This window comes from Lathamus discolor, chromosome 14 (genome assembly GCF_037157495.1).
Source record: "Lathamus discolor isolate bLatDis1 chromosome 14, bLatDis1.hap1, whole genome shotgun sequence".
Classification (NCBI taxonomy): Eukaryota; Metazoa; Chordata; class Aves; order Psittaciformes; family Psittacidae; genus Lathamus; species Lathamus discolor.
The window spans coordinates 1,735,176-1,756,332 of NC_088897.1; the positions used below are offsets into that span (position 1 = coordinate 1,735,176).

The 21,157-nt window shown below is 40.6% G+C and overlaps 1 protein-coding gene across 4 annotated transcripts in view; it reads left to right on the forward strand.

Moving 5' to 3' along the window:
• The window catches only part of VMP1 (vacuole membrane protein 1), a 69,273-nt gene that overhangs the window by 828 nt on the left and 47,288 nt on the right, over positions 1 to 21,157 (forward strand). For 2 of the 4 annotated variants that reach the window (XM_065694968.1, XM_065694966.1), the window contains exons 2-6: positions 3,795 to 3,923; positions 8,207 to 8,308; positions 10,364 to 10,496; positions 12,885 to 12,975; positions 14,839 to 14,949. In XM_065694968.1, coding sequence (XP_065551040.1) covers positions 8,233 to 8,308; positions 10,364 to 10,496; positions 12,885 to 12,975; positions 14,839 to 14,949 — 411 coding nt within the window. In that variant the 5' untranslated portion in view covers positions 3,795 to 3,923; positions 8,207 to 8,232. Of the gene's footprint in view, positions 1 to 3,794; positions 3,924 to 8,206; positions 8,309 to 10,363; positions 10,497 to 12,884; positions 12,976 to 14,838; positions 14,950 to 18,989; positions 19,140 to 21,157 lie in introns of those variants that run through there. The other 2 variants (XM_065694967.1, XM_065694969.1) reach the window with 2 other exon arrangements.

Sequence of the window (21,157 nt, forward strand, 5' to 3'; positions counted from 1 at the left end):
TTATTCCTGCTGACCGAAGTTAAACACCCGGGTGTGTTTGTCTGGTTCTTAATTCTCTGGCCAATGACATGTGGTGGTTGCAGAAGAAAGCAGTGACATTCCCATTTTGTTCTAGTTTTGACCCTTAGATGTTCGGCAAGTCATTTAGGTGACCTGAGGGAAGGGCTAACAAGTTTGTTTGATGGTGGCTCTTTATCCACTAAGTGCTGTGAATCCAGGTTATCTGCTTTGACGTGCACATACAACACTTCTTCAGGGTTCTCTCCTGTCCTTGTGTTCTCCCGCATGTGCTTGCCAACAGGTGGGTATCCTGATTTAGTTAATGTTAATGATGTGGAGTTGAGCATTCTCAGGTGAAGGAATACTACTCATTTATGCCTTGAAGCATATGTGTTCTGTTTGAGCAGTGGCTTTTGGTGCTGTTTTACTGCTAGGACTTACGCTCTTCTGAGGTTGTTGCACCCTGGTTCCTGCCAGATAGGCTGACTGGGGGTTCTCATGTTTTATACCGTCTTGCCTTATGATGGCATAGGCAAGCTCTTCTTAATGCATTAGTTTGCCTATCAAAATGCCCTTCACTATGTCTGTCCCCTTTCTTTCAAACCATTATTTCTGCAGCATGGGTGGACTTTTCTTTATTCCTTATTGATCATAAGTGACAGTTGTAGTGATGGCTTCATCCCCTGTTTTCAGATGAGAGTTTGGAAAAACAGGTTTCCAGTAAGTTGATGGGATGTGAGCACTAGTTACTAATTTGGGGTAAGCTTCTTGTCCTACTTGACAGCTGAAATCCATGCTACTTGTAGTTTCTGTGGGAAAGGGTAGGAAGAGACTCAGTAACTTTTAAGTGAGTAGTAGTAATGAGGAAGGTGAGTATACTGGAAGCTAGCCTCAGCTCGAATGTCTGTACTGTTCCCGCCCTAGAGCATTTTTCCTATGCTTGTCTTTAAACATCTTTTGAATGTCAGAAGTGTTTAGAACCATAGAACAGTTAGGGTTGGAAAGGACCTTAAGATCATCCAGTTCCAACCCCCCTGCCATGGGCAGGGACACCTCACACTAAACCATGGCACCCAAGGCTCTGTCCAACCTGGCCTTGAACACCGCCAGGGATGGAGCATTCACAACTTCCCTGGGCAACCCATTCCAGTGCTTCACCACCCTCACAGGAAAGAACTTCCTCCTTATGTCCAATCTAAACTTCCCCTCCTTAAGTTTTAACCTGTTACCCCTTGTCCTGTCACTACAGTCACTAATGAATAGTCTGTCCCCACCATCATTATAAGCCCCCTTCAGATACTGGAAGGCCGCTATGAGGTCTGTTTCTGACTACATCTTGTGAATAGCTCTACTTAGAATATTCTGTGTAAATAGTGCATATTTTCTTAACAAGTAATTTCTTAAGTTATTTCTTAACAAGTCTTGGTTTTAAAACAAAAAACTTACTGATGTGTAGTAAGAGTAGGCCAGTTTTTCTGGTATAATGGTGATGGGAAACATACTACTACCTGCAGAGTAGAACTTTAACTTCTGGTACTTGTGGAGAAGTGTGAGCTGGATGGACTTTGCTATTCCATAAGAGCAAAGGGCACAGCCTTGAAGCTGTTCCAAAACTGAGCTTTTTGTATTCCTATGGCAGGTTGCAGCTATAGTTATGGGGCAGGACCTTGCTGGTTTTGAGGCTGCACTGTCCATGTGGATCCAGGAAACAGGAATACGTTGTTTTGAGGCAGGCACTTGTTCAGTCTATTTCAAACTTCTTAAAAGAATTGTATTCTCTCCTACAAGGCTGAGAGTTAGCCTCAGCATGTGTGTGGTGAATTTGAATCTGTATTCACATTTGAATGGCCAAGGCAGCCATAGTTTAACCTGAATTGGTTCCAGTTAGAGACTGGTACCATCTAGGAAAAGCACAAGTCATTGTCTCAGGAGCATGTTTCAGCTACAGTTTTCTGTGGGGTTTGGCAATGACTTCTGTTAATTCCCTTTCATCTGTGGGGTACTTCCTCTTTCAGAAGAAGCACTCTGGATAGAACGGCTGGGCAGGTTCAAGCGTCTTTTTGTGGGGACACTGTTTCCCAGCACTTACAAGATAGTGTAAAAGGCAAAGTTCTTGCTAAATCTACACTCTGCACAAGCTGCTGGAGGAGCTTGGTGGTGATGCTTAAGGCTGGGTTTATACTCTTATGTTTCTAACTCTTCATTCAAATTTTAGCAAGGCTTTTTTGTGCAGGGTGTGTTATCTTGTCACAATAATTGTGACCTTTATTTCCTCTGTGCCTTTTGGAAGCTTAGGGGGGCTGATGGCAGAGTGTTTGACTGCCACCTGAATGTAGAATGTGGTCTGAGAGCTGCAAGACAAACATCTTGGCATATAGTATGAGCATGGATTTGTGTATAGCCCTCTGGAACCAAGGATATGAAAGATACTTGTCTGTTTAGTCACCTGAATATTAAGTTATGGTCTTTTTTTCTAGTGCTGTGCGGTTTTTCTCTCCAAAAACCTTTCTCTCTTCTCATATCAGACTTTTCAAATCGTCAGTTTTGGTGGAAGGGCTGCTTGAGCATACATGTCATGCCCTCCCCAAGAGGTACCTTATCATAGCTCTGATCAGTGCTGTGGTAGTTCTTGTCCCTGACTCCCTGTTTGAGAGAGGACATGAAGTACAGTGTACTATAATGCTGTCTCGTTCAAAATCTAGATACGGTGGAGCTGGGCACTTGGGAAAGTGAAGTCAGCATGGCAGCACAGCGGTGATTCTGAGGAGGTGTCCTGTGGTGGTCATGGGTCACCCCCTCAGCAATGTATTTCACCCTTGCTGCTAACCTTGGAGTGGTTTTCTCAGGAGCTAGTTGAGCAACAGCGGAGCAGTCTTTTTCTGTCAGCTGCAATCTGCACCCTAGGCTTGCTGCTTCCTGCCAGTGTAAAGAGCCCCGGACTGATCTGTGAGCTGTTTATAGCATGGGATGCTACACTGATAATATTCACATTCCTGGTTATTTCCATTTCCTTTTATTTTATTTATTCATTTATTTTTAAAGTTTCAGCAAGAGATCACTGCAGAGACCCAAACAATATGAGTTTTATCTTTCCTACCACCTTCTGTGCCTTTTCATCTTTAATACTGTGATGACTACTGTATTATTATAGCACCCAATTCTACTGCTGTGCTCTACATAGGCAGCCATCAATATTCAGGATTCACCTGAGAAAGTCCACCAAAGAGAGCAGCTTAATAGCAAGTGGCCTTAAACAGCAGGGACAGAGCTCTTAGTAACCTCAAAAGAAAATGTGTGGCGCCCCTGAAACTTGTGTTGTAACAATATTAAATCATTCTTTCCTAAAACATCTCCCAAAGTCTTTTTTGAAAACTGGAAATTTTAACTCTAAATTGGAAGATTAACTTTTTTGAACTGGTATTTTGCTAAGAATTGGAAAATAGGTCTGGTGTAGAGAGGCATAACCCACAAAATGGAAACTTGTCGTCTTTAACTGAATTACGTTTCCTTTGAGGAATTAAACTATTTTAGTTAGAAAAATATTTTTAGTATGGGAATAAATGCACTGATATCAAAGTCACCCATTATAGTGAACTCTATGGAGATTTGAATGTCTTTCTGATGTGTCCTAATTTATTTTAATTGAATGCTTCCCATGAGTGCTAAAGGACTGGAAAAAAATCAAGCAGTTACATTTTCTATTTCCTGACATTTTTAGGAAAGTTATTAACCTGCAAGTTAGGGACTGTGTCAGTTTTATATCACATGATGAACAGTATTATCTTACTCTGTAGGGACAGAAGGTTTGGAGGAGCGGTCGCTTTGGTCTCAAATGTCTACAGAACTGAGGACGTAGTTGTCTGTTCTACTGGCTTCAAATATAGAAGTAGTGAAGAGTGACATAGTTGTACGGAGCTAAAAGGGTATGTAATGTTTCACAAGACTGATCTTGTCCTTTACCTGAATGTGTTCCTGTGCCAGGCAGCCTTTGACTTTTGAAGGGAAGTGTTCTCCAAACTCTTACTTTGCCAAGAAACTGCTAACTTAGTCCCTTTGAAAGTTGTTGCCTGAGCAGAGCATTTGATGACTGAAACAAAACCGTATTACAGATGTGTGTCGCTGTCTGTTTTAGTGCAATTACTTATCCACCTGCAAAGGTCTGGGTTTTTTATTCTTTTGTTCTCTTTATTGTAATTGAAGAACATAGAATTGATTCTATGAAGAACAGTGATGTAGATAAGGAAGAAGGGAATGGGTATCAGAAAGGTTGGGGAGAAAGAAGCAGCAGGATACCAGCAGGACTGGAGCATTTGGCTTAAGAAATGACATTTCTTAAAAGAATGTCATTTGGCAAGAATGACAAAATGGTGTGTTGCTAAAGTGGCTGGGAGAAAACATCAGCAAAATGGTCTGAGTGTAAATCCGGGTCTAGCAGCTGTGTGACAAGTAACTTTGATGGAGATGAGAGTCAGAGTCCTAGGGTCTCTAAATGAGAAGTGGTAAGTGATTCAAACAGTGCCTGGGAAAACATTGAGATCATTAAAATAGTTTAACAGCTTCCTTGTTCCAGCACATTGGAAAGGAGTCCTGAAAAAATCCTTAGTATAGAACACGAGTCCATGTTTGGCTCCTCTGGGTGAGAGCACAAGCACCCAACTGCCTTCTCTTAAACTTTTATATAAGTGCACCCAACATTTGGGTGCTCCAGCAGGCTCCCCAGAGCTTCAGCAAAGAGGCTTTTGTCCTTTTCTCTTATTACAGAGTGCAGAGATTGCGGTGCCTAATTTTCTTACGTTCTCATGCTGTAATGGCTTGTTTTGCTTTGTCTCATTTATGCTGTGAAGTGCCAGTCACAGTTGCCATAAGCCTTTTTTGTTAACCAACTTACATTTTTGACTAGTGATAATTGTCTTTTTATACTTAATGTTATGGCTTGCGCTAAAGCTGAATAGTGCATTGTGGGCTATTTGTTCAGCCCTACAAAGAAATTCTTGTGTGAGCACAGCTCTAACAAATGATCTAAGCAACCCTCATGCAAAAACTGCTCTAAGTTGTTGTTTGCTTTTTGGTTTTTTTTCTCTTTTAAATAGTTTGGTTTCATGTTTATTAAACATTTGTATTAAACTACTGCATGTATTAAGCAAATTTATTTTTCAATATGGGCTCTGTATTTTTCAGCATTCATAAGAAGTGAAGTTTTGTTTAGCAAATAGAATTTAATTTCCTGTGGTGAGCTATCATGGATTCGGTATAGACTTGAGAATGTGGACTCAGTTAATGAATGATAACTCCATTTTGGGTCAGACTCCCACTCCCATTAATCTTTATCAGAAGATGTTAGTGCAGGACTAATGATTCAAATAGGCATCAAACAGAACAGTAGATCGAGAGCCGAGCTTTCTGGATGTGCATCCTCCAGTTCCCTATGCTAAGATCCTTTAAAAATAATCAGACTTTGATAAACCAAGGAGTTCTCTCTGAAACCAGTAAGAATTTGGTTTCTTAATTGCAGCCCATTTAGACTTGTCATGTGATACGTATCAAATATCCTGGTCATCTTAATATCTAAGTACAAGTTTTTAGAGCTTTTCTGCAGAATGGTTGATCTTTAAGACCTCCTTGACAACTGTTCACTCCACGCAAGTGTGCAAAGGGATTATGTGTCTGCTTTGCTGTCAGTGTTGACTCGTGTGCTTGAGGTGGAGTTATGCAAAGCTAATCCCAGATTAATGCCTTTCTAAGGAGGCAGGGTAAAACTGGCTCTGTTAGTTCAGCTTGTGAGAGCTGCAATATGTATGTAACAGTGCACCTGAGATCCCTAGAGATTGATGATTTTTATGTGCCAGTAAGATGTTAATGGATTTCTGTGGAATTCATTTCATGGAGAGGAAGTGTTGTGCACAGCCCAGATTTTAGCATCAAACAGGGAGAGCAGTTTGTATTAGTAAATTAACTTTCTGTAAATGTAATTAAGATGAAAGCAGAGACCAAACCAATTGAGACTTTAATTTTGAAGGCTGGATTTGCACAAGGGAAGAAGATGGACTTCAAAATGAGGAACATGTGGCTTCCACTTAAGTTCTTGGGTTTTTTTTAACGTTTGTTATGTTTAAACCAACAAAATGTGACTGAAGTTCCCTAAACCAGAACTTTTTTATTTTAAGGGTGGATGTGTGCAGAACAGCTCTGGCTTTTGTTTCTTAAGCAGCTTTCTGTGAACATCAGGCTTTCTAACTGTGGATGCCAAAGCTAAATATTTCCCCTCTGCAATTTGAGTTTTATGTGTGTATGCAATATACAGATGTGTGTATATAGCTTATATTCTATGTGTATAAATACATACTTTTATGTACATAAAAATAAGCCCACATACGTGCAGTCAGTAGAAGCAGCCCACCATTTACAGGGACTTGCTGTCCTAATGAAATTAGTAGATCGCTAAACATTTGATCCTGGTATCACCATAGCAACTGGCTGGTTATCCTCCGCTCAGTACTGCTGTGACTCTGCTGACTTCCAGAGTGTCAGACTGCTATAAAACTGATCTGAGGAGACAAGGTTCATGTTTCTCTGGTGTTTGAATAGCAGTTCAGAGCAAACCTCGGGTTGCAAATGACTGCGGAGTGATGCTGTAAAGCCTCCTACTGCAGTGGGTCAGTCGTTTGTTGTCCTTGGCTGACCATGGAGCCTTTCAGCATTTTTCAGAAGCAAACATTTGCAAGGCTGTTCTTTTCATTTTCTGGGTGGTTTGGATATTTTGGGGCCCAAGTTTCAATGACTAAAAATGGTAGCATGCAAGAAATTAGTTTCTGCTAGCTTGTTTAAGTAGACAGATTTCTATTGCTGCACATTTCATTTCAGGAAGGTGTTGAAGGAAGGACTACTATTGAGTTTAAGTAATAAATAATAATCGCATTCTAGCTAGCAATTTTGTCTGTATTACAAGTAATACACAAGGCTTGTACCTGTTCAGAAGAACATCTGTCCAAAACTGACTTGTGTAACCCTGGCAGTATTAAGCAAATACAGTATCTGAAATATTTTAACATTTTATTCAAACAAAATTGACAGCATTATTGCAGTCTGAATCAAAGAGTTGATCTCACCCCTGTTTACCAAGCCTGAGCTGCTGCATGGCTCTTAAGCCTGACATAAATCAAAGGGGTGGTATTTTTTCTCTAAAACTTTAATTTCCTCCACTAGACAGTTTTATATAACCTGTCATTTTAATACTATGCTGCTTTTCTTTCCAGCAAAAGCAGCATGTCAAAAACTGTAAATCATGTTTGCTTACAGGGAGAAATGCAATGCAAATAAGATGCTTTAGCTCTGTGGGACTCTTTTCCAAAATAAAATTCCAGAAACTGTTTTAAGGTTCAAAAGAGGATTTTTAAAGCAAGGGGTCTGACCGGCTGCTTTCTTTGTGTTTGATTGCATAAGAATTGTCAGCTGGTCAGGTTCTGTTTGGTTTTTAAGGAGAAAAAAAACTCTTGCAACATGCCAGTTTATGCTGGTTTCCAATTATTGCACTATTTACTCTCCTGGATAAGGAATACCCCAGCTGTTCTATGGGGCTTTTTAAGGTTGGTCTGACCATAGGCTGAACTAGCAGACAGAATGTATGTATGCTTTTCGAAACAGCTTTCCATCAGAGCTCTCATCCACTGAAGGGTTTAGCTTTTCTGGTTTAGAGATACAAGACTGCGCAAAACATGAGATGCAGTTCTGTATCTTGGTTACCATATTGAGGGCCAATTTTTTAGACTGTGAGGTTTTTGAGGTCTGTTTGCATACTACCTACGTGGAAGCTTAGTGTCAGTATAGATACTTTCTAACACGAGAACCAAAACTTAGGTGCCTTTCTGTTAGTATTGAACTGAGGTTTGTGCAAAGCTCTGCTGCTGCTGGAGCCCAAACAGTGAGCTGAGTAGTAGAAGGGGTTGTTTAACAAGCTTTTGTTCAGCTGTTAAAATTGAGGGAGTTTTGTCATTTAAGTGAAAAATTTAGATTTCTGTAGGTGGAACTGTTTTAATCTCTGTCATTGTGGGAATTGAATCACTTTCTCTGGTGGTGTAATGTGGGATAACTGTGATTTGGCTTTGGAGAACTGCTGGATGTATGCCTGTATCGTTTGACTATGAAGTAAATGGAGTCTTTATAACAAGAAATTGAGACATTGTGCTTTTTGGTTTTCTTTTGCTACAAGATCTCCATACCTGACTGATCTATGAAATGGCAGAGAATGGAACAGATTGTGACCAGAGACGTGTAGGAATGACCAAAGAACAGCACAATGGAAACTTCACAGGTAGGTGGAAAATGACTTGATGTTCTCAGCTTTGTGCTATGTATTTCCATTCAGTTTTCTCTTTACACTCTTTTCTCCTTCCAGAGTTCTTACTGTATAGCTCCTCTGCATGTAAGCCCTGTAAAGTTGACTTGGGTACCAATGGGGGCTGCAACAGAACTGAGCTAGAAAGCTGAACTATGTTGGTAAATACGTGGTTGTTGAAGTCTGACTGTTCAGCCCCACCCTTTGGCACTGGAAAGTTAGTACTTGGTAATAAAAATATGTTTTACACTGGGAGAAATCCAGTTATTAGTCTCCCAGTTTTTAGCTTTTCTGTTGACATTTAGCTTCACTATAATTTACTAGTTTTCAATTACAAATTACCAACAAAACTGCTTCATCTCCAGCCTTGCCTGTTTTTCCTGCTGGTACATCTGAAGTAGGCTTAGGTTAATATTTAGGATTCATGAAAAATAACCTGAGAACATTTCACAAAGAGCCTTGTGTCTCTGAATTATCTGTGCTGTGTAGTACAGCACAGAAATTATCATCATCTTGGTTTGTTTTCTTTCAGCTTTCAATGTGCCAGTTCCATATTTAATTAAGTTTTGTAACCAAGTGATTTCTCAAGTTGTCTGCAGTCTTACACCATTGTCTTTTATGACCTTTACTAAAAACAAGGTCATAAAAAACAAGGTTGGAGCATTTTTATTAGACAAATAGAGAACGGAAATTCTGAAGCAATGAACACAGCAAAATTTAGAGAGGAGCTGTATGTATGGAACAAATCAAAGCCTTTACTTAAAGGCTTAAATCATTCTGTAACTCTGAGGGAATGTGGAGGTTATCCAGCATCTGCCATTGTAAGATTTCTTTTAGTTCAGCTAAAGAATATAAAATTAAATGGACTATGACGGATGAGGTATGCAATTTCTATGTAAATATTAGCATCTGATAAGGCAGCATATTTCAGTCACTGGAGTAAGACTGAAATACTACATCATGCTGAGGATTCAGATGAGATTAATATAAATGCAACAGCTTTTTACAAATTTAAAATTTATGAATATTATTGCATTGCTTTAAATGTATGCAAAACAGGATACGTGTTTTGACTTTATGTAGCGAATTATGTTTAAACAAGCTTGGTGTCTGTTTGGATACTTGTGCTGTTTTTGAGTATTTTTCCATTGTTTCGGAGTTATTTTTCTCTCATTTCAGAATTAATTTTCTTTAAAATTTTAAAAATTATTGTTGCTCCTTAGCCTGATGACCTTTGAACAAGCCATTTTCATCCATAAAATAGCTGGGGGTTTTATTAATCTGGACTGTACTGTAAGCATAAAATGGCACATTTGTTAGAAGAACCTTTCTTTTGTACCTGTTCTGGCAGTGTGCAGTGACTAGTGTTACAGCAGTGTTGAAGTCTTGCATTTATAACCAAAGCTGCTTTTAACTGCAGTCGAAGGCAACCAAATGAACAGTGTCAGTCCAGTGAAGGACTGTGATGTAAAAGCAGGATTCACTTCCTCCCTGGTGGGTTCCTTTTGGAGAAGATGAGCAGTGTGACAAGGCTTGCTATGGCCTGAGGATCCTGAATGGGAGGGCAGATGCTGTTACCCAGTTGCATGCTGACTGAAGTGTATAAGGATCATGTGTAATTCAATCTAGTGTGATTGGAGGAGTCTGAGCATAGCTCTGGAAGGGAACCAAATTCAGAAGTTCAAAGTGAGATGTGGTCTCTGTACAGGGAATAGAGTTGCATTTGGCCTGACATATTAGTTGGTTTGTAACTGGCAGCGCAGTACCTTGAGTAAAGGCTAACAGATAGGCCAGACTTTTTGCCCCCTGGGCCAAATAGATTCTTGAATGGTTGCCAGCTGCATGAAGGAAAAAGCCATCTCATTTCTGATGCACTTGGAGCAAATGCTTTGTGATGAGTAGAAAAGATGATTGGGAGCTCACATTAACTTCCTAACAAAGCAGGAAAAAAGAAAGTCAGTACAGTTTTGGGCGGGCGGGATCTGAACTGTCAGCCTGTGCCTTCACATTTCTGTTGCTTTCCATTTACAGATTCCTCTTTGAGTGAACGGAAACGAAGGGACCGAGAAGAGAGGTTGAATATTGTACTGTGGAGGCAGCCGCTTGTTACCTTGCAGTATTTTTTCCTGGAAACTCTAATAAACTTGAAGGAATGGACCATAAAGTAAAGATAATTTCTTTAACTTCTACTAAGCGTTCTGGGGAAACCCATGCTCTGATTCAGTAGGTCATTCTGACATCTCGCTTTCCCTGATGATTCACAACTTTAAAATCCTTCTTTCAGAAAACATATTTATTTTTGTACCTTAAAGGTGACTGCTGGAGCATCTCACACTTGTAGCTGTGTACTCAGACCTTCTGCCTAAATTACATAAGTGTAAATACAGTAAGGTGTCAGTAGAGGAAAATTGCAAGCTTACTTTCTGAAGAGTTGAATATTGCAATTTGAAGGAGTGGGTCAGTGGTTAGGGATCCTTAAGGCAAGAGATACTGTACTTATGACTACAGTGTTAAGTACTGATCTATTAATGTATGTCCTAGTGTTGATGAATGATCTTCAAATAGCTCAGCTAGGGCAGGGTTCAGGATTATGTGGAATTTGCAGTGCTGTTTATGATGCTGCAGAGAGGACTTTGCTTCTAAGCTATGTTGTCCCTTTCACAGCAAGAAATGATTTATTAAAGCACTTTCCTTAAGCGTTATTTACACACTGGATAAAAAGCTTTTGTTTCAGTTAGGAAACGTGTGAGTAGCAGTCCTGACATCCCCTGCTAGTGCTGAAATGCATAGCTGTTTGTTAACCCACAAGGACTGAGAGGGTTTAGAGTGTCAAAAGGCAAACAAAAGCCAAGAGTAGCAGCCATCCTAGTGCTTGTGTTGGTAACTGGAATCTCTTGTGTTTGGGATTGAGTTTACAGTTATTTTCCCAGTTGGAAGGTAGGATCTAGTATCACTGTGTGTGATTCTAGCCATTGGAGCGCTCCTTTGCAGCATGAGCTGAGCTTCGTGGTAATGGGCTATGCTCATTGACCCTTCTGGCCTATGGCTGAGGTGCTGATGCATAAGATCCATGGAGAGAAACTTCCATTTTCTATTTTGATCTTCTGAAATTATTTGTATGAAAAATACCAGGTTTATGTAGTGTAGTCTTTAATATTCTTTTACACCCTGCCCGACCTAACCCCCAAACCTGCTTGTTTTACTATGTGCATTCCCTCAACTATCATCAGGAGTTGTTCTAAAGAAGTGTTTTATCGGGTCTTATGTTAGCTGTTTCTGACAACCTTCAAGCATTTGTTTAAACCCAGCAGAGATAACATTTGAGGTCTTGTTTTAAGCTATTACCTGGCTTCCTAGACATCAAATTCCATTACAGACAGCACTCGCACCCTCTGTTGTGCAGCACGTTTACATTGTCTGGCATTAGCATGACAATATCAGAAAATAATATTGACTATTATAAGCTATTAAGTTGAGACCTCAGATTGACAGTGTTCTACTGTAAGTAAATTGTGATTTATATGATGACAATCACTTAAATCCAATTCTGCTACTAATATAAGCAACACAAATTATTTTAAAATGAAAGGAAAATTAGATGGATTTTTTCAGCCTGCCTAACAGCAAACATTGTCTCTTTCCTTGTATTACATGTCTCACTTCTATCTTTTTCTGTCTGTCTAAATAGATCGATTACTTTCAGAGTTTGCTATTTCATGCCTGGGATTTGTAAGTGGTCCTAGTGCTAGCTATTTTATATCATTAAATGACAGTATAATAGTGTTTCTCAGAAAATAATAAATGTATTTGCTAATTTGCTGTGTGTGGCCACGTATGCATCAAGCAGAATGTGTATGTAAAACTAAACAGGCTCAAAGGTATTTGGGTATCAGCTTACATAGGAAAACACTTTTCTCCCCTTACTGTAGTAGCTTCTTAATGCTTCGTAATTGGCTAAAATGTATTTATTAAATTTTGAGCTGTTAGGAGAGATTAATTTCAGTACATCAGGGGAGCCAAAATAGTGTAAAGATTTGTTCTTCTTGCTGTCGATGTGGTTCTACCCACCAGTACACAGTGTGAAACTGGCACTTGTGTTCCACCCACTGCTCATCCCTTGCACAGGGCCAGTGCAATGCCTGCACAGCACTTTGCTTAATTATGGATGTTGGTGGTGGCGCTGTGTTTGGGACTCTCTTGGCTGCAGAAGCTGGATTATTTGTTTTCAGGTTGCATTTGTTTTCAGATGGTTCCTTTGCTTTTATTAAAAAAAAAAACCCAAACAAACAAACCCCTCTCCTCCCCCTCCCCCCCAAAAAAAACCCACAAACTTTGATCTCACTTGACAGCAAGGCAGAGATTTTTCCATAAGGATTAAAGGGTCCAGAGTTGTTTTCTTGGGACATTTATGCTTTTATTTTTAAGCAGACTTGTCAGCTATTACTGTCCCTGCTGACTGTATCCACGCAGACCCAGACTGTGGGATAACTTCAGTTACTTTGAAATGTGTGCTAAATTATGAAAACCCCCTAATTGCCATTTGTTTTTTAAGATTGTGGCATCGGCGAAGTATCTTGGTGGCTTTTTTACTGATGCTCGCAGTGCTTACAGCTACGTATTACATTGAAGGAACACATCAACAGGTATGAAGATTTCAAGTTACCTTCCTTAGTAACTAATGCTTTCTGTCCCTGTGCTAAAGTAAGTGTCCTGGGAATTGAATGGGGTCTTCATGAAACAGTAATGTATCTTTTGAACTCCTACTCACTAAGGATATTTGTTTCTCATGTCATGACTCCTCTCTGTTGTGTGTGGATGAGTTGTGTTTTAGAGATGGGCTGTATCGTTTGATCTATTCTGTTATGTCTGTAGGTGTTCCACTTCTCATCTGTTCCCGAATAAGCACACCTCTGATGCCGCAGCACCCCTTCACATCTGCTGTTAACAAGCTTTTAATAGTGGTGTGAGCTCTTGAGACACAGTGTTAAATTGAATCATAATAGAACTTTCTGGTTCCAAATAAATGTTTCATCTGCTTCTTTGGAAGGGTCTCTTGACCAGGTTGGACAGGCATAGTTCTAGATATAAAATGGTTTCATGGTTCAGCTCTGTTTCTGTGATGCTTCTCATACCCCCATTGTTTTCATATGGTTGTTTAAAACTTTTTTTTGTGCTTTGGTGTACATGAAGACTGATGCTTTTGCATCGTTTGAAGTGTAAGCCATTGCTGAAGCATGAGGTGATAGTGTTGTCTGCACCTTTCCTTTCCTCTTTTCTCTTTGAGTTTTCCCTGAGGGCAGACAGCTGTTTTAAACCCTGCAGAGCGTTTCCTTGTGCAGCTGAATCATCTTCCCACTCTGACACTGAAATCAGCAGGTTCCCAGTTTCAGAGAACTTGCTTACATACAAACTGCTCTGGTGTGCCACTGCCTGAGGGTCACTCGGGGCTGGAACATGAATCCTGGCTTCCTGGGATGGGTCTTGCAGTGCAATGAAATGAGTTGCTTCAGCTCATCACGTTCTTGCTCACTCCATCCCACGCTTGAGATCTAAGCACTTACACGCGGAGCAAGTTGGTAGATGGTGAATTGGTGACCCGTTCCTGATGCACAAATACCATCAGGCAGTTCATTAAAAACTGCCCTGGTTGGTGGGTTCATCAGCATGAAGGCTGGAGTGTGACACGTTTAACATTTGCCACTAGATGGCTCTTGCAAACTGGTGTGGGGGTGCGTGGGCCCTGGACTGGCTGCTGGACCTCCACTGCACCAAGGCATGGCTGAGCAGTGATGCTCAAGGGTTCTTTGAGCCTGTTGGGAACAAACCTAGATGGTATAATATGGCACCTCTTCTTGGGGCTCTGATGCAGAGAAGTTGATGACCTGGCTCATCCCCTTCACATTGCTCTCATGGCAGTGGGAGGGGGATACTGTCTCCTGTTTCTCCAGTGTACCCAGCTAGACTTTTTATGTCCAGAATTTGCTGTGACTTCCCCATAATCCCTCATTTATGTGTGCAATACACAACCAAAATTTTAATCTTTTCTTAAAAGTAACAAACCTGGTTACTCACTGGTCCAAGATAAAGCATTCAACAGACTGAAAGTGCCGTTAATTCAAGATAAAGCATTCAGCAGATTGAGAGTGCAGTTAATTCTAAGAATTCAGTTAATTCTTTAATCTGCCCAGGCAATTCCCTGAGCTGTGTGCTCACTGCTTAGGCTCTAGTAGACACTGGAGCTTGCAGCTCCTTGCTCACATCTCATATGCATGAACTTTTCGTTTATCTTCTTGGAAACCTGCTGATTCGAAGGCGTGTGAGCTTTTCCTTTTGAAGTGCTCTCTTTTCTCTACATGTTTGTGCTGCAATTGTAATAAAGTGCAAATAGAAGTGTCTGGGATTCTGTTTCAGTTGTAATCTAGATAACTCTGTAGCTTTAACTTTCTCCCTTAGGAGATACCACCATTCTTGGTTTTTCTTTCTCTTCTGTGACTTCTCTTTTTCAGTATGTGCGATACATGGAGAAGAAATTCTTCTGGTGTGCCTACTGGGTAGGACTGGGCATTCTGTCCTCTGTTGGACTTGGAACAGGTCTCCACACCTTTCTGCTCTATTTGGTAAGGATATTTCTGTACCATGTTCTTTCTGAATCGAGTTATTGTTGCATATTTTAAAATATGTGAATAAAGAATATTCCATGAGTCCTTAATGTTAAGTACTTCTGAAGGAAAAGAAATACTTGGTGTAATGTTCCTGGGCTCTAGCATATGCTATTAATATTCTATGCTGTATAATTTATATAAGTTATATAGTTTGTATATGATATGTTTGAACTGTTGTTAATCCTCATTTGAAACAATGAGTCAGAATCTGCAAGCTCTATCCTCTAATTTCCTAATTTAAATGATACATTTTCTGGCGTGTGTGCAGCTCTGATGTTTCCATTTAAAAGTTTACAGCATACTTTTTTTGGTGGCTTGAAATGGTCATTTCTAGCTGAAACAGCTGAAATAGGCAGCTGTGCTAAAGTATTGATTTTGCTTTGAAAATAATAGCAAGAAAAATAGCTATGAAGATAAAATAATACCTGTTCTGGAATGTGGTGTGATGTTGTTTTTCTCAACGTAGCTAGGAAGGACAGGGAAATGTTTGGGTGTGTTTTGCTTTTGGCCATTGGATTAATTCTTTGTTTATGAAACCACTGTCCTGGATTTAAGAAAAGGATTCATGGCCACAAAATAATTAAAACCAGTTTATGCAACAAATGTCATCTTGTATTTTGAACAATTAAAGATGTTTACTTTCAGAACTGCTTTAATCATTAACAATAACACAGAAAACACTACAAGAAACAAGCAACTCGTGCTTTTCCACACAGCAGGGCAGTGCCTGTTAGACTAAATGGCATTTGCATGGGCTGCATTTGCATTAGCAAGTCATAGCCTTGCTCTTAGTGTGGCTTCTTTCCTAAAGACTGTGGAGGCAGAAGGTACAAGAGAAAGGAAATTATTGTTAAACAGAAACAAGTTTATGCATGCATAGCCTTCTAGGCAAAAATATTGCTGTCAGTCGAAATGATTGGAAATTAACATTAAGTAAAGCTAATGAATACAGTGTCTAAACATTTTTATGTAACACTGGATGGTGATTAGACAGCAGTGAATTGGCAATACACGGATTTTTCTTACTTGGAGATGATGCTGTTGTTAGCTTGAGGACAGTAAGACACATGCACTGCACAGACGGAGAACCAGTCAAAATCATCACTCCTGAAACCAGGTGCTCTGCCTTGCTGCAGAGGCAAACCATCATCGAGTGATGCGTGAGGTGAGCTTGTCAAACTCGGCTCACTTTGGGTCCTGTGCCAGCCTATGGTGGCAGTGAACATGCAGCAGGACAGAGAGAGGGCAGCAAGAGTGCTTTTATTGTATACCCTAGACCACTCCAAGAAGTCTTCTTAAGACAGCACCACCTTTTTTCTAAAAGAAAGTGGAATTAGTTGACCTTTCTTTTACTCTGTATTCAACAATCCAAGTGTTTAAACAGTTCTAAATTACTCTAATAGAAATCAAATTAAATTTCATAACACATCATTTAACTTTTCCTGTGGGATATGCAAATCTAGTGGGTGTATTTAAGCCTTGACCTGAGTTCACATTAAAATAACGTATATACAAAATACAGCTTCTCTGTTGGCTTATCAATATAGCTTATGGTGGGTGTATAGGAGGTGAACGGCCTTCCAAAGACTACAGGGAGGTGTATCACCTAGAAAATGAAATTTAGTTTAATATTGTGAGTAAAGGTATTTATTTGGAACGTAGGAGGGAAGGTTTTGCAAATCTTTGTTAGGAGGCATAAAAACCAAAGTAAATGGCACTGGATAATTAGAAAGTGGTTATAGAATACAATGTAATAAAACTGTACAATCAGTATATAATGTGTAACACTACAGGAGAAATTGTTGTTAGTTCTAAATACCTAAGGCAGATAAGCATGTTTCTGTTACTCTGAGGGAACTCCATGAAGACGCTGAGTGTAAGAAGAGAAGCAGGGATCCGTTTTCCTCTTTTCTCCTGTGCAAGATTTAGTGATACGTGATGGAATTAAGCACAGTCAACGCTTTCTGCGCACTGAAGGCTTGTCTGAACACCCAACAGTTCGTAACTTGGGGGAATTTATGTGGCCACTAGATGGCACTGGGGCTGTAAAAACAGAGCTGTCTTGTGGGGTGTTGCTATTATAAGTCTCTGGACTGATAATGTTCTTGTCAGTACAGCTGTATCAGCAATATGTGTATGTAATAAGCTGTCAATGTAGTAATACACTGCTTCATGGCTCCTCAGTTTGAGCCGATGCCTTGTCTGAATGGGAACACGGAGTATTAACTTAAAGCTGTTGATGCATCTTTTAGTGGCAGATTATTTCAGAATAGCATTCTGGATTTAACCCATCTGGAAACAATGCAATTAGGCACTCTAGCTTTCAAAAAGAGGAGTTTTAAACTAGTTTGTTTTGTTAGTTGTGCAGCAGTTGCCTCTCAACTTAAAATCCAACGGGTTAACCTGGTAACTTGCTGTGTTAATTCTTACATTACTCTGTATCTACTTTTCATGTTGCCTATACTTTAATCACATTTCTTCATTATGGTAAAACTTACACTTCTCTTGATTCAAAGAAATGAAAAGTTACAAACCCAGCAGATCCTCTTCTGCTTTAGTGCCTGGATTTGCTGGCAATAGAGAACAGGCTCAGTAAGTGTTTTCAGAATTGCTTTTAATTAATTGCTCATTTTAAATGTGTATGTACAGTGAGATTGTTGGGAATGCAATTACATGCTTGGAGAACAATGCTCTCGGGCCCACCCATGTGCTGCAGAACTCTTGCTGAGGCTTGCAGCATTGTCTCTGCCATGAAGGGCCAAGGGGTAGGAATTGATGGCATGTGGGCACCTGTTCAGACAGTGAGCCTCAATGCTGCAGCTGCGACGCAGGTGCATCTCTCCTAAATAGAGCCCTCCAGCCTGCGACTGTTTCCACATCACACTGTACACAGGCACAGCCTGTTAGCTGGGCAAATCACAGAGGTAGTTATGCAATAGATGCAGTATATGAATGACTCTGGGTGTTTGCTTTCCCTGGCTTCGTTAGCTGTTTTTCCAATGTTGAAAACTGTCATTTGTCTGGATTCTTCTGAGCAGCTCTCACCAGCCACTCTTTGGAGCAGTGTGAATTCCAAGTGCCAGAAGAGGTCCTGGGGTTAGCTGAGAAGGAGAGTGCTTGGAAGCAGTTTGCTTGAAGTAGCTTTAAAAGCAGTCCCAGTGCAGAGGGATGTTACTGCCCCTGGTTAATACTGGTTCACATCTGATTTGTATTTTGCTGGTCACCAGAATATCCCTGTAGGAGGGAAAGGTCAATTTTGTTAGTTTGATAATAGGCTTTTTATTGCTGTTTCTGTAATTCGAGAGCTCTCTGTTATAAGGGGTCTGAACACTGTCTGCCGTATTGGTTCCTAGTTTAATGTTGCTCCCTTAGTTGTAGTCAGCACTAAATGTGACATTTGACATGTCTTTTTGGGAAACAGTTCTCATGCTGCAAACCGGCACTGAGCTAAGGGCTGGCACAGAGCAGATCTACCATGCAGGAATAGGGAAGCAGGCCGCTCTTCCAAGAATCCTCTTTATTCTGACACTTTGAAAACAAGGCTGCTGGCTTATTTTCCCAAAGTCCATGAAAGGTTTTTCACAGTTCTTTAGAAACAGCATTTTAAAAATAGTAATCATGATTTAGTTCTGTAGGAAATAAAGCTGTTATGATTAATGACTCTAAACACTGGGTTTAGCAGCACACAGCTTTTTCCTTTTAGTCCCGAGATGTTTTCGGTTGGTGGTGTATTAAAGCATAAATGGCACGAGTCACTCAGTTACCAAAAGAAGATGACTGAGGATAACTCCTCAGGAATTTCGTGTGTTTGTATGTCTTGGAGAGGTCAGTTTGCTGCCACAAAGTGAAATGAACGAGCTGCTGGAGGGCACTGGGCTGAGGAACACTAGGTGGAGTGCTGGGGTGGGACCCGCTGCCATTGCCATCTTCATACAATGCTCTGTCTCGTGATTTGGTTTCAGTTCAGCTCTGGTAAATGGATTGCAAAAGATGAGGTTGGGGCAAACAGAATGGGCTTAGAATTAATGAATGCCCATCACAAAGCCTTGCGCAGGAAGCGGCTGATAAACGCCCCTTCTGCGGCTGGTCTGTTAACATCTGTATCGGAGGGGGATGAATGGAAGCAAATTCCTCGCAGGTCAAAAGTGCGGAGCGAGCTCTGGCTGTTTGTGTTTTTGTGTCTTAAATGTGGATCTCTGCTTGCTTGCTGACAGAGCCAAGTGGAGCAACTGCTGAAAAGGCTTTTGCTGGTGGCCGGGTTGTGGACTAACACAAACAGGAAACGTGAGGTGCAATAGGAATGTTTGGGGCGGGGGGGGGGGGGGAGGGTGTCACATGAAAGTTCAGATTTCTTCAGAACTGTTATATGTGTGTTTGTCAGTTCTTACTGTGGGGTGTTCTGTAGCAGCCTGCAAGAGAGCACAGCAATAATTGCAGGCTGTGAAAAAGAACAGAAAACTGCCTTTAAAGAGAAGTGAATTGGAAATAGTGTCCTTATTGACAGAGCTGGCTTTAGGAAGCCAGTTTAGTTTGTTTGGGCTTGAGGGTTCGGTGTCTTGCTTTTGTTCTGAATTGGTTCCAGGGTTTGGCTTTGGCACATTCTGGCTCCCACTGCTTTTGTGTGGTGGTTTGCAGCTGAAATGTGTTGTATTTTGGCCCTGTCTGAACTGGGTTAGGTTAGAATCTGAAGGTTTAAAATCCAGACACTTTGTGCAATAATGAGCTCATCAGCTTTAAACAAAAGGATCTCAAAGTAATTAAAAATAAAAAACATAATTTAAAAAAACCCCAAACCACAAATCACAAACCCCTTTTCCTGACAGGACTACTGAAACCTTTCAAAAATAAACGTGAATTCTCTTTATAATCTGATTCCAGGAGCTGAGCTTATAAGGAGACTCCTGTTAAAATTACCAAAGTGCTTCTAAAAAGAAGAGCTTACACAATGGAGCTCACTCCACTTTCATGAAATATGCAGAAAAGCTTGGAAATCCGTGAAACTTATTATCTTGTTTTTCCCCTCCCTTTATTGATTCATGACTTTAATACAGGAGTATTTTCATAGTGATTGTCAGCTTCAGGAGCAGTTTTGCTCTTTCCACGTGGATGGTTCAAAACTAGCATGAGTAACCCAGAACACTGTGGGTTCTGTGTGTAAAGGAAAAAGAGAAACAAAAGCTGAGCTGCCCCAGCCAGGTGGGAGGGTGCAGCAGTGCTCCCTTTCCTAGCCCTGGATTATTTTTGCTAAGTGAAGTGTTCCTTTCCAGTCCCTGCTGTTCTTTGATTCACTTGTCAACTTCTAGTAATCTGAGCACAGAGACTGCTATTGGCCTGTTCAGGAGGTTGAAAGAAAAACACACAGTGCGTGCAAAAGACAGAAATCAATTCTAAAATAAGTTGAAGTGGATCCTGTTTGTGCGAGGGTTGTTTGTGACTCTTCCTCTCTCATTTGTTTCCTTCATGGCTTTAAACCTACTTCCTCCAGCTGTCCTGAGCTTTCTACAATGAACTGAAACATCCTGGAATACTTGAATCAACATAGAACTTAAAAATAATAATCACTTTTGCTAACCATCTCTTGAAGGGAACACCTGCTCATGGGCTCTGTTCTGCTTGAGCATTGATGTTAATAACACAATGATGCCAATGAATTCAACTGTTGCCAGGTTAGTTGTGTAACCTGGGTGTTTCTGGAATCTTCCGGGGGTTTGCATGCATTTAAAAAAATCTGAGATTAAAAATGGTATTTTCAAGGAGAAAAATACCCATTTGATGTCTTAGGCCCTGTGCGTGCACCCGTTGTTGTTCTGTTCTGCAACATACCTGTGCAGAATAAACCCAGCGCCTCTGGTTTAGATTATGCTGTAGAAGAACAGTCCCTTCAGCTGCTGCAGCTCAGGCTGGAGGTTGAGGACTTAGCCCAAAGCCCCCAGTCTGGTGTGTTAACGTGAGTTGAAACCGATGATGGTGTAAGTTTGGCTGGGTGCAAGCCTGGCAACTGCCAAGCAGACACTGCCAGTCCCCTGTCCTGCTCCCAGGTGGTAACCTCTGGCTGAGGGGCTAGAACAGCTGGAAGCAATAACCTCCTGCATTGCCCCACTGCGAATTGCTGGACCTCATGAGTCAGAGTCCCACATGGTGTGACTGCAAGTTCCATATACGG